This window comes from Platalea leucorodia (genome assembly GCF_965183815.1).
Source record: "Platalea leucorodia genome assembly, chromosome: 9".
In the NCBI taxonomy this organism is placed as follows: domain Eukaryota; kingdom Metazoa; phylum Chordata; class Aves; order Pelecaniformes; family Threskiornithidae; genus Platalea; species Platalea leucorodia.
Window position 1 is genome coordinate 34,744,390 of NC_138831.1, and position 17,728 is coordinate 34,762,117.

At 38.9% G+C, this 17,728-nt stretch overlaps 1 protein-coding gene across 1 annotated transcript; it reads left to right on the forward strand.

Moving 5' to 3' along the window:
* Window positions 1-480: 480 nt before the first annotated feature.
* Window positions 481-16,997, forward strand: TARS3 (threonyl-tRNA synthetase 3). Its single transcript, XM_082322014.1, has 19 exons — window positions 481-729; window positions 1,344-1,436; window positions 2,225-2,415; window positions 2,957-3,080; window positions 4,230-4,351; window positions 5,178-5,295; window positions 5,930-5,994; window positions 6,677-6,755; window positions 7,974-8,120; window positions 9,614-9,712; window positions 10,605-10,771; window positions 11,321-11,483; window positions 12,372-12,509; window positions 12,961-13,038; window positions 13,139-13,239; window positions 14,421-14,525; window positions 15,344-15,416; window positions 16,156-16,270; window positions 16,386-16,997. The coding sequence occupies exons 1-19, from the start codon at window positions 484-486 to the stop codon at window positions 16,532-16,534; spliced, it is 2,373 nt and encodes a 790-aa protein (XP_082178140.1). The 5' UTR covers window positions 481-483; the 3' UTR covers window positions 16,535-16,997.
* Window positions 16,998-17,728: the final 731 nt, after the last annotated feature.

The following is a 17,728-nucleotide window of genomic DNA, read 5'->3' on the forward strand; positions in this document are numbered from 1 at the left end:
CTCCAAACTACTTGTGCCTGTCATGCTCTCCACGAAATGGCACGATCAGGGTGTTGACAATTAGTGATGTGGTTCTTCACTGCAGCCCCAGTTTATTCGGCTGCTTGTTTATGGGGGTCTTCAGTTTCAGGTACATTGAAGTGGGACTCAGACACGAGCTGTGGATACCGACACTCCCCAGTCGCTCACGGCTCGGAGCAGGCGGCGAGTGTGTTTTATTACCGCCGCAGCAGCGAGGGCTACAAGGAGGCCTTTACCACGTAGAAGAACGAACACTTAACCCTCCTGCAAGGCTCTGAAGCCCCACCGGGCCCGGGCGGGGCCAGCTCCGCAGCGAGCGGCCTGAGCCCCTCCGCCGAGGAGGGCAGGGCCGGGGCCGGAGCCGGACCCGGCGGCGGCGGCGGGGTGGGACCGGGGAGGCGGAGCGGGCCGGGGGCGTCCCGCCGCAGGAGGGCGGAGGCAGCCCGCTGCCGCCGGGGGAAGATGGCGGCCGCCGAGCTGGCGGCGCTGCGCCTGTCGCGGCAGGAGCAGGAGCTGCGCTGGCTGACGGCGGAGGTCGGCCGACTGAAGGAGCAGGAGGCGCCGTGCTGCCCCGCGAGCTGCAGCCCCGAGCTGCAGCGGCTGAGGGCCGAGAACGAGAAGCTGCGCTACCGCCTCCTGCACCTGCGCCGCAGCCTGGCGGCCGAGCTGGGCAGGGCAGCGCCGGCGGAGCCCCCGGCCGGCGGCCAGGTAGCGCCCGCGGCGGGGACGGCCCCGGGGCCCTGGCGGGGACGGCGGCGGGGGCGAGCGGCCGCATCGCCCTGGGGTGGGCCGGGCCTCTGCGGGGAGGGAAGGGGCAGAGGGACTGGGCGGCGGAACGCCTGGCCCCGGGCAGCGGGGTCGGCGGTGGCCTGCGGGATGGAAGCCTGTCTCGGTCTCTCTCCGCGCTTCTCGTGTGCCCGCTGCAGCGAGCAGCGCTGCTCCCGGTAGTTCCTGCCTTCTCGCAAAGGTGGAGTAAGTTTATCGGACCGCCGAAAGTTGTTTTCATTGCTCGCTAGGCCGTTTTAATCTCCCAGGGTCTCGCTGGGGTGATTTTGCCGGTGATGGTTGCAGTAGTAAAATTGGGGAAATTGTGTTGACAAGATTTTGCTTGGTGAGCAGTTTTGCTGTGTCTGCTGAACATCAAAAGGATGCAATTTAGACGTGTCATGAGAAGTCTTTCCTCTCTACTAAGGACATCTCTTATTCGACTTGTAATTGCCTTTGTAGCCCAATATTGCACTGATCTGGTTTGGTTTTTTCAATGATTGCTGGGAAAAGTCTTAAAGGCATAGGGGTATCCTTCATATAATCACTGTTTTCAGAAAGTCTCCAGTGCAAGTCCAGCTGTTGCAGTGAATCAAAATAAAGAGGAGAAGAAAAAAGAAAACGAAGTTGTGAACCGACATCGAAATGATGTAAGTGGTTATTTTATACCACATAATAACAGAAGGAGTATTGTTTGGGTAGGTTCAGAAAAGGTGCTGAAATCTGAAATACTTTGCTGTATTTTGAAATTCCAGATTTTGGGAAGAAGGCTTGCTATAGCGTGCATATAGCAAAAATCATTATCTAAGAGCTTCCTCTTGCATGTAATTAGTAGGGTTACTTATACATTCTTAGATCTCTACTTTTTATGTAACAAAAGGATTTGGGCTATTCGGAAATCAGGGTCAAGATACTGTGCTTCCTAAAGAGGGTGATGGTTCATGAATAGTTAAACAGCGTGCATGATGACTGAAAGAGGATCTTGGCAGCACCAGCTGTAGTTCAGTAGATCTTAATAATTCACCTTATGCTAAACTAAAGGAAGCTTCCCGTGAGCTCTCTTATTTGAATCTCATGCTTTGAATGGACTGGCAGAAGTGAGGGCTTGTTGGAGTGATCCAAACTTCTCTAGGGTGTCAGCCCAATACAAATTCTGGGGCAGGAATATAGGCTGAGGTCAAATTCACAAAGCCATTTAGGCCCAGATTGATGAAGGTGCATTGGAAGATTGGAAAGCCACTGTAAAATAGTCGGCAAGTTGGATGGGACTATCCTGTGTATAATCATTTACAAATGCTTTACTGCATATTAGTATAAATTCTAGTACAGTGAAATCTGGTCTCACTTGGAACCTCTAGGGTTGCATGAACACTGTGAATCCTTGTATTCCATTTCTCTCACAAATATATATGTGTATGATTTAATTTATTTGTTACAGCTACAGTCTGAGCCAAGCTTCATAGAAGACAGACTGAAGCTTTACGAAGTACTGAAAAAAGAACATGATGCTTTGCTAGCTTACAGAGCGGCCAACCAGAGCAAACCTATCAAAATTACTCTGACGGATGGAAAGACGGCTGAAGGGGAATCTTGGAAAACCACGCCACATCAATTAGCTGTAGGAATTAGGTAACCTGCAGATTCAAGGAGTTGTACTTTTGCAGGGATAAATCTGTTACTATCATTTGTCATATGTCACGGTCAGTGAATGGTGACTCTCTTAAGTTGGTTTATTTGGAAAGCATCGAAACTTCAGCTTGATGCAGAAGAAACAGCTGGGTAAAGTTACTGTTCTGAGTGATGCTTGAGGTTCTGTGCTGGGATCATAATGCTTGCTTCCAATTAAAAAAATATAACAACCAGTGAGACTGCTAGGAATTAAGAGAGACAGATGAAGTTTTGTGAGTTACCAGATAACAGTAGAAACTGTTGTTAGAAGCAGTCTTTCCTCCAGATCCCCAGCACTGAAAACTGTTGTATGAAACTTTAAGACCTTAAGGGTCTGTACCTTAAAAGTACAAAAGTGGTTAAGACGACTACAGAAACAAAAATGAATGGTCTTTAGGTGCTGCAAGATACGGGTGGGGTCTCATAGGGTTTAGAAACCTAAGCACTTTTGCAAATCTGAACCTAAATATTTTGGTCTTTTGTCATCATTTGTGTTTTTTAGTCAAGTGTTGGCTTCAAATGCAGTCATAGCCAAAGTGAATGGTGAATTGTGGGACCTGGATCGTCCACTGGAGGGAGATTGTACTCTGGAGCTGCTTATGTTTGATAATGAAGAAGCAAAAGCTGTGAGTAGAACGCTGACTGCTTTCTGCTTGATTAAAGGAACTAATGACATGAAACTGATTGCAGCCTTAGGCTTTTAAAATCTTGAATTAAAAAAAAAAAAATCCCCAAAACTATTGAAGTAATGTATTTGTCATGATTTGACAAAGATTAGATACTAAGTACCTGTAATCTATAGATGAATAAAATCTTAGTGTTCTTTCCTTCCCTTCTCTTTTACATAAAAAGGTTATTTCTCAAACAAGATCATATGGAATGTCTTGATTTGTATGCTAACTTGAAATAGTTTGATGTCTTCTAAGACACATGTTCTATGGTTTGACTCTGCGTTTGAAGATCAGACACTGAAAGCAACAGTGAGGTTGTCTTACAGTTTTCTAAAAATTGTCTAATATCAGATTTGAGTCATAAATGAAATCTACACCTCCTTGTACCGACACTGTTTATTAGAAACTTAAGTAGGCATATCTTAGTCAATTCAGCTATGAATATACTTAGCGACACACCCAAGATCTTTTTTTATGGGATTCAGTCTTAAGCCTATGTTTATCTTTATGCACTAGAATTAGACTTCATTTTGCCAAGAATTATTCATGTGATTAAGCTTGTTTGAGGCATTTCAGGAGCCTGTAAAGGCTTTATCTTGTAGCAGTGGCTATGAAGTGGTCTGAACTAATAGGGACTTAGAACGTAAGACTTATATTGATCTACTGGGTTGTTGACTCCCCTCTTCTGACATTTCAGGTAATGTGGTTTACAGTCCTATTAATAAATGTACTGTATGTGAACAATGATAACTTAATTGGCTACATTGCTTTAGATGTGGTTAGTATTGCATGGCCTTTTAACTGACCGGAAACTAACTTACAAATGAACAAGGTACAATAAGTACTAAGGTGATGGAATCATGCAGAGGTATGATCATCTTTCAGACTGAAATACAATGGGGCTTTATTGCTACATCTGCCGTTATATTAGTCATTTAGCGTACTTCAAAATGAGAACAGAAAATCGTTATACTTCTAACAGAATTTAAACAACATTGATTGCAGTGTATTTGCCATCTGCAGATGCACCTCTGTTTTGTTTTTTTCTTTTTAGTTATGCAATGCCAGTGACCCCATGACTTGCTCACCTGACTTTATTTGCAGGTTTATTGGCATTCAAGTGCTCATATTCTTGGAGAGGCCATGGAAGGTTATTTTGGGGGCTGCTTATGCTATGGGCCACCAATTGAGAACGGATTTTATTATGACATGTACACTGAAGACAGGTAAAATTTCAGCGTCTGAGAACTTTAATACAACATATTGAAGCTCAGTACTAGAATTATTTTTGTTCAGTCATGTTTCTGCATGTTAAAAGTAAAATTGTGTATCTGGTATGGTTTAAAACCGACAGGTTAGTCTTCTTCGTAGTACTGATCTGTGTATACATATATATTGAGTGTGCGTGTATATTTAAATTCAAGAGCCGTGTTCAGACACCTGCTCCACAAGACTTGCAGCTGTTGAATGTTCTGTGAAAAAATGTAGAGTGTTTGCATAAAACTTTCTGAAGTTCCAGGGAGATACAGGAGACAGTTTCCTTGAAGAATCATGGGAGTTTGGTTTCAAAGTGCCATAGTCACTTGTAGAAATGGCACGTATGCATGTGACTCGTATAGGTGTTTACTACTTTTCTAATCCTTGTGCACAGCTTTACAATTCTGTTTTTTCCTTGTTTATCTTTCCGTAGTCAGGGAGAATACTGAATCTGCATCAGCTGATAAACTAGCTCTTGCAACTGGGTTGAGCCTTTTTTTTTTTTCTTTTTTCTTAAATCATATATACTTTCAGCTACAGATCTTCCAGACGTTTGAACATGTCAAAGACTGTTCTAGAAGTGATTGCAGTGGGTTTGTTCAGGGTGATAGCATTTGTGTTTGAGTTTAGTGTCTGAAAGTACAGTGGATTATAAGAAACTAAGAAAATACTGTGACAAATCCCAACAACGCATCCCATGCTTTTCAGATTAGACCACTAGAAAGTGGTCGCTTAAAAAATGGGAATATAAAAATAATTAATTTATATTTCTTTTGCCTGTGTCTTTTTGTTTAGATGTGTATCTAGTACTGAACTCCCACTACTAGAGAACCGCTGTAAAAATATCATAAAAGAGAAACAGGCTTTTGAAAGACTGGAAGTCAAAAAGGAGATCCTGTTAGACATGTTTAAGGTAAATCTTTGGAGTAGCTGTGATTCTGGTGCAGTCATCTTTTAAAATGTAACTTTTATGAAATACTGCATGTGACTGACTCATCAGAATAGTACCTGTCTAGTAAAACAAAGAGCAGCATTCTTTTCCCCCCTCTCCATATCCCTCTCAAGTATTCGTGATGTTTTCAGGCAATAATAAAAACAATTTCTTATTCTGCAAGAACACCTCAAACTCAATAAGATGACAAAGAAATTAGTACACGAAAGGCTTACATTCATTCTGGCTCACTTGCAGAGACAAGTCAAAAAAAGCTTTGTCCTCTATTCCTGTGTTTTATACAGTGAGTGTTACCAGTCTCACTGTAGTGTGTTTTAATTGCCTTTCAGAAGTGCTTTGAGGTGTTCAGGTGGTAATCACTATGCTTAACACACCCTCAGGGAAATTGATATTTTTGTCTCTTTCTCCTGTTGTTCTATAACTCTTCTGAAAGGATGTTGAACTTTTGCATACATATATGTGATGATGTGATTTTTTTTTTTTCAGTTGTGAGTGTCTTTTACTGATGCATTTGCATTATTAATACATAATTTTAAAATAGAATTTTATTAGCTCTTTTGTTGATGTTTCTGATTTTTCATGTTTCCCCACACAGTATAACAAGTTTAAGTGTCGTATCCTTAATGAAAAGGTGAACACACCAACTACCACAATATACAGGTAAAGAAAATTAAGTTAAAAGGTATTAGAAAATATTTCTGTAGTTAGGGATATTTCATTTAAATTGAGAGGAGAATTTTTTTTTTATTCTAACTTCTGAATACTTGAGTGTTTGGGACTTAAGTTTGCAATTAACATTGCGATTTATGTAAAATCAGATCTTTTCTTTCTCTGCTGGGACAGATTAGGTCTCAATTTGTGGACAAATGGCAAATCCACTTTTCACTCGTTCCCTCTGGTTTCAATAAACAGATTAAATAAGTTACCACCCATGACATTGAATCGCTGGATAATGGGTAAAGCTAACTCTTAGTTCAGTGTGGGGTGAGGAACCCGTTTATTCAATTGCCAGGCAGGGATAAAGCTAGTTAGTTGGAAAATGGCAAAAACACTTTTTCTGTTTGATGTGCATAGTTTGAAATTTCCTGGCCAACTTTAACAAAGTTTACATATGCAACTATATGAATTGCTGATTGTGTTACGATGCTCTTGATAATGGATCAAGTGTGCTGAGTATTCACTGAGTGAGTATTCTGCTTCAGGTAGAAGGCACAATTACATTTAAGATGCACTGAATTTGCTGAGTTAAACATGTCAAGCGTTAACTTGTATGTCACTAGTGAGTGTATTTAAGCATGTTGGAGTGTTTTGAAATAAATGCTTTTTTTCTTTTGGTGTATAGATGTGGTCCGCTGATTGATCTCTGTAGGGGTCCACATGTGAGACACACTGGAAAAATTAAGGCCCTTAATATATTTAAGGTACGTTTAAATTAACTGTGCATTAAAACTTAATTAAACGATGGGTCAGTTGATTGATTTATTTATGTATTTATTTCTCCTGAAGTGATTATGCTAGGGTCCTTTGTATTGTTTTCTTTACTTACTCTGAAAACAGTCCTTCATTTCCTTCCCAGCTCCCATGGCACAAGCAGAACTACAGACTTTCATAATTCATCTGCTTCCAAGGTTTACTGATTCTTAGCCGTCACAGTAGCACATCAGTGAAAGTTAACAGCATCTTTTTTGATCAGAGTATTGGTGCAGTAACATGCATGCTTAGGCTATAATGAAGAGCACTGCAAAAATACTCAAGCTAGTAGTGACTGGATTAGCTGTGGAACCAATTATACCATGCTCAGTAGAGAAGTGCAGTGCCTAAGCTAACGTGGCAGTACTATGCTAGTATCTCCAACCAGCACTGCACTTTGTAGTACATATGTCCTAGTCTGAGTCTGTACTAGCTGTCACATCTGCGGGGGGTGGGGGGTGCTCTATTCTGCAGTAAATGAACATCCAAAATATTCATTGGGTCAGAAAATAGTATTTTGACCTTGTAAGATGGTATCTTTCAGGTACAGGAGGCAAAATAGACCCTGGCAGATCTGCAAGTGCTGCTGTTTAAAAATGGTATTGCTTACAGGAAAGCCAGAGACAGTGTTTGCAGATGCCTCTGGTTATGATGTAGTTTAAGTTACTTGCAAATGCTAATTTTGGCAACCTTATTAGACTGACCTCCTTGGAACATTCATCGTAGTTGCTTTTGCTAGCTTCCTCACTGAAATTTATGGAACTCTGAGTTCCAGGGATTAAATGTTAGATTGTTAAAACAGCTAGGATTTAACTGTGAGAGTGAGTTAGTTTCATTTTGTCTTTTGTGTTTCCCTACTGCATTATGCTTTGAACGTAAACAAGTGCTGCTTTTTCAGAAGGTATAATGTGAGATAATAAAACATGCCATAATGTGAGTTAAAACAAGATACCTAAGTAGAATAAAAGTATGACTTGACCAGGCACTTTAATTTGTCTTCTGTATTAGTATGCTGTGCAAGTATCTTTGTATTATAAACAAATGCTGGATGACTGCATGTAACTTTTTCCAAGGGAAAAAAAAAATCAACATTTGAATGCATTACTGTTTATTCCTCCTTTCCCTGAGATTATATAATATTATCTTAAAGTACGGGTTTTGTGCATCAGAATTCCTCTACGTATTGGGAGGGAAAATCCGACATGGAAACTCTGCAGAGAATATATGGAATATCCTTTCCTGATAACAAAATGATGAAGGAATGGGAAAAATTCCAGGAAGAAGCCAGAAACCGGGACCATAGGAAAATTGGAAAGGTACACTATTTCATGGTCTACTTCTCTTTTATACTACTTCTCTTTTGTTGTGGTTTCCCCCCCCCCCCCCCCCCCCCCCCATTTTTTGACAGTTTGAATGGGAGTCAGTTCTATGAACTTATTGGTGTCAGTCATATTTTAAAATTTTAATTCTACAAATTCAACTTGTCACTTATATACAAACATTAAACTAATGTTGGGAAGAAGTAATAGGGTAGTCCCTCGGTGTAGGGAAGTGTATCTTAAACCTTTTAATGTAGAGTCTTTTCAGATCCTACCTAAACCGCTATATTTTTCATACAAGAGAGAAATTGAAAATTGTGTAAATAGTATGGCTTGGTCATTCTTTGTTATAGGCATAAATAAGGTAATAGTTAAGTGTATGTACATGCAGTACTTCAGCTGTTGTTGTGCATGTTGTTCATATATTCCCCTACTAGATTTAAATTAACGGATTTAATCTTAAACTGAGTGTAAGTTGGAAGACGTTAAATTGACACAGAGGAAGATTGTGACCTAATACCGGTCATGTTGGCATGCCATCTCCTAATTGTTGTCACTGTTGCTGTAGTTTTGTAGAGAAGGTGGAGTTATAGGGAGGGTATTTGAGAGAAGACAAGCAGCTTTGTGGATGTTTAAAGGCACAATGGGTAGTACAGGTGAAAGCAGGGAGACATTTATTTGAAAAACTCAAAGTGAAGGTCAGCATCATTGGCCAAGAGGATGCAGGCATGAACCTCTCACTACTTACTGGCAGATGTGAAAGAAGAGACTGTGAAGGGCCTTTATAAGCAGAGATGAACAACTGAGGGTGACTCGGAAGAGGAAGAGACAATGAGGAATTTACAGAAAACAGCGACAAAGGGAAGAAGCAGAAAAATGATCTTTACAGAAGTGCTCATGCTTAACTCACTAAGTCTTGAATATTTGTATAGTATTTGTTTGACGATTACTTCTATGCCTTTTCAAAAACAAATTATCTAGTATCAATCAAACAACTTATCTAGTGTCTATGTATCTAATATCTATGATACTGAAGAGGCTAAGGTTCTCCAAAGATGTATCAGAGTCATACTGCTGAGCTTCTGGTTTTGAGGCAGAATTCTGATAAAGAATGACTGGCTCACAAGCTTCAGCCATCAACCCTCAGATCTGATGGGTTTATGATTATATTAACTACTTTGGTTACTAAAGGTAAGATTTGGTTAAGGCTTCAAGATTTTTGAAGAAATGTGTATTTACATATAGTCACAGAGTCAAATGGAATTCCAGTGTTATTACAAACTTCTAAGAGTAAGAACTACGGAAAAATTAACTACTGTTGCTGAGAACTTGTAGAGTTCTGGAAATCATCTTGTTGCTGTAATATTTCATTTTTGTGAACAGCGTCTCAACATGTGCAAAGCAAGTCAAGTTCTGCTGCAGTTCTGCTGCAGTTCTGCTGCAGTTCCATCTGAAGTGGTGTTACAGCATTCTGGTTTTAATTTACCTAGGAGCAAGAACTCTTCTTCTTTCATGATTTGAGTCCTGGAAGCTGCTTTTTCCTCCCCAGAGGTGCCTTTCTTTATAACACACTCGTGGATTTCATACGAGTGAGTATATACTAATGTAACTACTAACAAGTTTAATATCAGTTGTTGATCTTAAGTGATAGGCCATTCATAGCACTGAGCTATCCCCAGAAAGAGAAACATCTGTGTATGTAAACGTATACCAGATTTTCGCTATGATTATACGGGTCTAACCTTTTGGAAAATAGGGCAGAGTAAGGCATTGGCCTGTGCTTTTTCCAGTTGTGCAAAACCTACATGTGCAGTAGTCCTTTAGTCTCCCACTAAATCGCCATCATAAGAACACAGTTAAGAAGAATCAGGCTTTTGCTTGTGTCTTGGTTTAACCCCAGTCAGCAGTGAAGCGCCACACAGCCCCTCACTCACCTTCTTTCCATCCCGGTGGGATGGGGGAGAGAATCGGGGGGGAACAACCAAACCAAAAAACAAACAAACTATGGGTTGAGATAAAGGCAGTTTAATAGGACAGCAGAAGAAAAAAAAATAATGGTAAAAGAATATACAAAACAAGTGCTGCACAGTGCAGTTGCTCACCGCCCCCTGACTGATGCCCAGCCCGTCCCTGAGCAGCAGTTGCTGCCCCCCCAGCCAACTCCCCCAGTTTATATACTGGGCATGACGCCATACGGTATGGAACAGCCCTTTGGCCAGGCTGGGTCAGTCCCCCTGGCTGTGCCCCCTCCCAGATTCTTGTGCACCTGGCAGAGCATGGGGAGCTGAAAAGTCCTTGACTCATGTGAGCACTACTTGACAACTCGCTGGTGTTTTAGTTGTTGCTAACACTATTCTCACACTAAATCCAAAACACCGCGCTATACCAGCTACTAAGAAGAAAACCAACTCTATCCCAGCTGAAACCAGGACACTTGTCCATAGCTCGTGTCACATTTTAAATGTTGAATTTGTTTTATAGGAGGAATATCACAAGCGTAATTTTACTGAAGTTGTGTCTCCAAACATCTTCAACAGTAAACTCTGGGAAGCTTCAGGACACTGGCAGCACTACAGTGAAAATATGTTCTCTTTTGAGATTGAGAAGGAAACTTTTGCCCTTAAACCAATGAATTGTCCAGGACATTGGTTCGTACTCTCAACTGAAAAAACTTCTTATTTTACTATATTTATCCTTTGTGGGGCTGAGGGGAAATAAATGGGAGTATTAATACACGTTATCATGTATGTGTGCAATAGACTACTAACCAATTAGTGTGTCCAGAGAGTGCCCCTGACTGTGTCCCAAAGCAGACAAAATATAATTATTGTAGGAGGATCTTTCAGTAAGTCTGCACTAAGTGAGCTAGGTTTGTCCATGCTAATACTAGTCTGTACCACTAGTAAGTACAAATTATGTTGGATAGAGATAGACATCAGATGTGGTGTACCAAAAGAAGGTCCAGATGAACCAGTCTTGATTGTTACTCTCACAGTGTTTTTTTCTAGGTGGGCTTTAGCAGTACGTTCTGAGTGCTGCACTTTTTCTGTTCTCCTGCCTTTTAGGATGCAGACAACCTGAATGAATAAATACTTAAAAATGTGGTTAATGTCTGTACTGATGTTGTTTTAGTTTCTCTGTTGTCTTAAAGCTTCTATAAGAAAGATAAAAGGAAGGTTCTTTCGCGTTCCTTCTAGCTTGATGTTTGCCCATCGTCCACGATCCTGGAGGGAAATGCCTCTTAGACTTGCAGATTTCGGAGTTCTTCACAGAAATGAACTCTCTGGGACTTTAAGTGGCTTGACTCGTGTAAGGCGCTTCCAACAAGACGATGCTCACATCTTTTGCACAATAGAACAGGTAAAAAAAAAAACGAACCCAAAAAAACCTAACAACAAGCCTCCCCCCACCAGTCAACTAAAAAAAAAGAACCCCTTCCCCTCCCTCCCAGTGCAAACCAACATTAAACAAGAAAAAATGCCCAAAGTACTTAAACTCTGGCTTCTTCTATTGTGTTGCTTTGTAGCATAATGCTGCTTTTGATGGGGTTTTTTGATAGGTTTAGGTGCTTCCTTCTTAGTCATCTGGTATTCCATATTTCTTAACCTTCTGCAATATTGCTTAAGTCAATAGCCTGTTGAACTTAGCTTCTCTGTTACAAGTTTCTCAAATAGCAGTGCCATAGTTTGTGTTACTTATTTTTCTGTCTGAAATTAAAAAATGCTTATATCAAAAGAAGAAAACAATGTTATTTGAGGGACATTGTTGATTGCGAATTACATAATAAGATTTTCTGTATAGCATTTTTCCCTTTAGAAAGATATATTGGGCAACTAAATCCCCAGAGGTAAAATCTTTTGCATCTCCCATCTCCCCCTGCAAAGAAAAAAGCTGTTGACCACATTTTGTTTTCCATAGTAATGCTGAATAAATACATTATTTTGCCAGTAATGCCATAGATTTTAGTGGAGGTATATGAATAAAGCAATGTACTCTTGCCAAATCTGACTCATGCAACTTGGCTCCACAAGAATATTCCTTTTCTTGCCGTGCTTTGAAGCCACAACACCTCAGTTTTCTCTTCACCTATTACGTAGATTTGGGTTTGTAGGATGTAATTTTCATGTGATTTTAATTTTTTTTTTTTTATTTAACGGACTTTTATATTCTGATTATGAGGAATTCAGTAAATCCAATTACATTTTTATGTAAGTAAACTTTAACTAATACATTTTGTTTATGTTTAAGATTGAAGAAGAAATCAAGGGCTGTCTTGATTTCTTGAAGTCAGTTTACGCTGTCTTTGGTTTTACCTTTCAACTACATCTTTCTACAAGACCAGAAAATTATCTAGGAGAGTTAGAGATCTGGGATCATGCAGAAAAGGTAATTAATTTAAAAGCAAGCAAACAAACAAATCCCTTAATATTTGTATTTGCAGAGGTGGATATTTAACTAAGTTCTTTCATGTTGAATAGTGAAATCAGTGAAATTGCTTAAATCAGATGCCAGTTATTGTCCTTAGTGGAAATACTTGTTGAAAAACGTCACATTAAAGGTGAAGTTTCTATATAAAATGAGAACTTTTTGATTCTTACTTAGCCCCCTATCTTGAACTGATGTGATTTTTATTAATGTTTTTTTCCAGTTAATCACAACATTTGTATAGGAACCACTCTTATTTCAAGATTATTTATCATAAATGACTAAATGCTTGAACAATAGGAGCTGTGCTGCCGGGTGATTCCCTTTGTATTTCAAAGGCAAATGCTTTGTCTTACAGTAATGAAAGGCCCTGCTATACCTTTTTTAATTTTTCTCTGATGTTTATGATTAGCAACTTCAGAACAGCTTGAATAACTTTGGAGAGCAATGGAGTTTGAATCCAGGAGATGGAGCATTTTATGGTCCTAAGGTTAGTGAATCAGCATTTTAATACACCTTTGGGACGGACAAGAATACAGACACAATGCAGGCAAAACTGTATTTAGTAATTGTGTTATTTTGCTTCACAGATTGATATTAAAATCAAAGATGCTATTGGCAGGTACCATCAATGTGCTACAATCCAACTTGACTTCCAACTACCCATTCGATTTAATCTTACTTATGTTGGGTGAGTGGTTAAGCTAAATATCTTCCTCTTTTAAATGAAATAATTTTTTAAAAATTGGTTACTTTCATTATCTGTAATTCCCATTAAACTGAGATGCATTAATGCTCTGTTGCTCACTTAACAAATGATTAGCCTGTGTATCAGTAGCCTGGTTAGGAGGGGAAACATCCGTGCTGAGGGGCAGAGTAGAGGACAGAGAGGACAGAGACTTGGTCCTGGTAGAGGACAGAGTCATGAACTTGAAGATATTTCCTCAATGTAATGTTAGCTCACTTTAATTGTAAATGCTACTGATTGCAGGAAAATTTTATGAGTGGTCTTGTCTGCCCGTTCTGAAGAAAACTGATCACATATAATGCTAAGGAAAACTCAGTTGAGTCAGTTTTCAATTTCAGCCTAGTCACTGTGTCTCCTTTGAAGACATTGCATACAAATTCAAACATGCCTTAAGGAGCTAGTATGTTTGTAACAAGTACTTAATTTTTTTTATCAGATAAAGTTAGTTAACTTTGATGAACATAAACCAAATGTCTGCAGTTTTTAACGAAAATCTCACTTTGGCTTCCAGCTAGGAAGAGGGTTATTCTTATTATGAAGAGTTTGATAGGGAAGATAGAATAAGAATCTTTGTTATTTTTTGGTCCTGCTGCATGTTCTACAGTAGATGTCGTAGCTCTTTGGTAGGTGATAATACTGTTACGAACAGCAGCTGGCTTTTTTTTAATCACAGGATTGTAATTTAAGGCAAGAAATGAACAGAGAGGGCAGGTAAGATCCTGTGCAACAAAATAAAAGCAAGACATAGCAGAAAAGAAAGAGCAAGGAAGAACATAAAATGCACCGAAATGGAGCCGAGTCAGTCGAGCATCTTTTCAAGCTTAGAAGTGTGTGCCTGTGCCACTAGCTAGAGGCATGATTATTTTAAGTCACTATGATTATTCATTATTCCTTTAAAAGCCCTGGTGACTTAAAGAAAGCACATTTCTAATAACAATTATAGATTTTGTGTGAGTATAAATAACTAAGTTTTGTCTTTCCATGAAAAGTAGAACCAAAAATATTAGTAGGATTATCTCTGTGTGAGCTAAGAGATGTTTGGGTTTTGGTTTTTTTGGTTTTTTGGGGTTGTTTTTGTTTTTTTTTTTTTTTTTTTTAAACCAACTTTACTTACTCTTTTTCAGTAAGGATGGCGATGATAAGAAAAGGCCAGTGATTATTCACAGAGCTATTTTGGGATCTGTGGAGAGAATGATAGCTATTCTAGCAGAAAATTATGGAGGAAAATGGTATGTGGCACAAATGCAGTTCGAAGAAATGTTTAACAACGTAGAAAATACAGATCCTCCCTAATGTCCCATGTATTATAATGCAAAATAATATCCCTAGAATTTTCTCAAAGTTAGTAGGTAAGATCACAAGAAAAGAAGTCTAATTTTATGGTCTGAGTTGTATGATATCCTTTTATTAATAGTTCATTATTAGAAATTGAATTTCATGAGATTGCAGGAAAAATTATACAATAAAGCAGAAATAAGAAATGTAATTGAATGTATATGTGCTGCATTATTCTTGTTCCTTTTTTCTTGAAAATCATGCTTTTGTACTGAGAAGATGTTAGACATATGTAAAGCAATTATTTATACAGACATTAATTAGTCCTAATATGTCAAATATTTTTTTAACTTGTAAGATGTATTGTTTCATCTTGAATAAGCTCTGAAGATATTTCTTCATTAATGTATTTAAAGTATTAAGGAAGAGTTAATTCTTACTTTCAGCCACCTATCTGACTGTCCACCTTTCACTATAAAGTTATAAATAAAAGCGGAAATTATGTGAAAAAATAAATTTCTGTTTAAAATTGTGAAGTCAGCTAGGAAGTGAACAGAAGGTCAAAGTTCTGTGTATGTCATTTTACTGGAATCAATCTATTTGCTATTTTATGTGAACCTGAAAAGAGGAAGATAACATATTATCCAACATCCTTAGCTAACATAAATATTTTTATAAAGTAAAGAAATTATTATTGGGGGATGTGACTATGGATATGAATGCAAATGTAAAATGCACGTTTATTTCATATTTTTCTTGTCCTGCTTGCCAGGCCGTTCTGGCTGTCTCCACGGCAGGTCATGGTTGTGCCTGTGGGACCTACTTCTGAAGAGTATGCCCGGCAGGTGAGAGTAGGGCCTTCCTTTTTATAGTAGCAAGCGATTTGAATAGCTCCTTAAGCACTTGTCCTAGAACAAAGAATGAATGCTTTAATAATTTTGGAGGCGGGGGTGTGTGTGTAGATTCTTCCATATAGTCTAAAATTTGTAAAAGCCTGAGAAATTGATATGTAACTTTAAGTGTTTTGGGTTCTGTTATTATGCACATACTTCAGTAATTATTGAAGGAAAAAACATTCTGGATGACAAACCTTATATACTGACTAATGTTTCATTACAGAATTATCTGCTTAAAGCAGGGGCAGAGCTGGTTTCTTCCATTTCCCAGCATGTAGACTCCTGACTACATTACATTTGACCATCGTTGTTTTTGCCCCTCTCCCCTGCTTTTCTTTTAATGCAAGCATAAGCGGTTTTGTTCCTTCTCCTCTTTCTCCTTTCTCAGACTGAAGAAACATTTTTGACATTCAGCAGTGTAGCTGTCTGAGGAGATCAGCAAATATTTGATATGGATGTTACCTTGTATTTTCTTCCAACTGGAGTCCTGCTAAGCCCTTAAGTGTGTGTGCAGTTTTCTTCAAATAACTTCATTGACTTCCTTACAAGGATTCGCAAGAGCAAAATTATGCACATACATTAATTAATTATTGGAAGAGATCAGGGATTACAGCATGTAAAAATTTACGTTGTAGAACATACACTGTAATATGAAATCAGAGTTTTTTGGTGTTTGGTTTTCTTTTAGGTTTGCAGTGAATTTTTTGAAGCAGGATTTATGTCAGATGTGGATCTAGATCAAAGTTGCACATTAAACAAGAAAATTAGAAATGCACAGCTGGCCCAGTATAACTTTATCCTAGGTAATTACAGCATCTTACATTTCTGAATATTATTTAAGTTTTAATGTTGGGCATCTAGACTTTCATTTTGTAATGTAGGTAATCAGTTTAACGTTGCTTTTGATGTGTCTTGCAGTGGTTGGAGAAAAGGAGAAAGCAAATAATGCTGTCAACGTGCGAACAAGAGACAACAAAGTTCACGGAGAGATTTCAGTGTCTTCTGCTATCGAAAAACTCAAGAAATTTAAGAGTTCACATATTCCAAATGCAGAAGAAGAATTCTGATGTTGCTGTTAGGAAAAAAAAATTACTAGCTGCCCGTGTGAAACGGTGTTTCTTTCCTCCTGTACAGCAGTAATGCTCATCTGGGAGAATTTTCAGTTAATGGATAAACAAAATAAGCAAATGTAGCAATGTTGGTGCTCCAGGGATAGCATGAGAGGACAGATGCAACTGCCAACTCCTTTAACGATCCCATGGGATTCCAATGTGCGTGAGTTGCAGAATGCTTATTTAAATAAGTCCTACACCTCTGCTAAAATATGTTGTGTTTGCTGTGGAAGTAAATCGGGGCTGCAAGAAGTCAAGGAACAGGAGGCTGGGAAGTGCGCTGGCTGCTGCTGCGGTTGCCCAGCTCTCTCAGTCACGCAGCCATTGCATAACTGACGTCGCCTGGAGTCCAAAGCTTGGCAGTTGCTAGGTGCATCAGGAGCATTTTGGTTTAGTTTTTTTCTAACTCCAGATTATGTCAGGGTTTTTTTTTTTGGGGGGGGGAGGGAATAGCTTGATTCTTTCTGAATTTATGTTCACAGGCTACAAATACATTGGTGTCTTTGTTGGAAATCTCAGTGGAACGAGGCACTGATTGAGTTGGTGTGATAACTGGTTGCTGTAAAGGTGATTGCCAAGAATGAAGTTGAATTACTCACCATATCTGTGTGGAAAGTGTTTTATTTTTTCCTGTGTTTGCTGTTGATTTGGCTTTTTTCTAAAACAAACCAACCTTTGAAAAAACTTCCTGTGTGCAATTTATTGCTGTATTTGCTTGGGATACTGAGAACGCTGAAAAGGGGCAGATGACAATTTTCATTTTAGAACACAGCATGTTGGAATTTAAATTGGCCATATTTATCTGACTTCTTTATGCTTATAAATGATTTTAAAGTTACTGTTGCAGGCAATTGAATCAGATTTTTTCGAGATTAATTTTTACCACGATTTTTTCACTTTTTTAATACCGTTTTTCGTTACAAGGCTTAGATAGCATTAAATATGTTACTCAGTTATCTAAGCTATACAACTGCAGTTGTGATTTAAATATCAGTGAAATGAAACAGAAAATACTATATAGTGCAGAAATGTTATACAAATACAAAGCTAGCGTTTTCCTTCTGCCTGACACACTTGTACAGACTTGTGTTCGATAGGCCTATTTTTGGGTTTGTATGAGTTTGGTTTTGTGTATCTGTTTTTACCAAC

What these genes read in the sequence shown, in the direction of transcription:
- TARS3 (XM_082322014.1), top strand. Translation starts at nt 484, where the DNA reads ATGGCGGCCGCCGAGCTGGCGGCGCTGCGCCTGTCGCGGCAGGAGCAG. An exon ending in AGCCCCCGGCCGGCGGCCAG is followed by an intron (nt 730 to 1,343) that starts GTAGCGCCCGCG and finishes CACTGTTTTCAG; the next exon opens with AAAGTCTCCAGTGCAAGTCC. An exon ending in ATGAATTGTCCAGGACATTG is followed by an intron (nt 10,772 to 11,320) that starts GTTCGTACTCTC and finishes CGTTCCTTCTAG; the next exon opens with CTTGATGTTTGCCCATCGTC.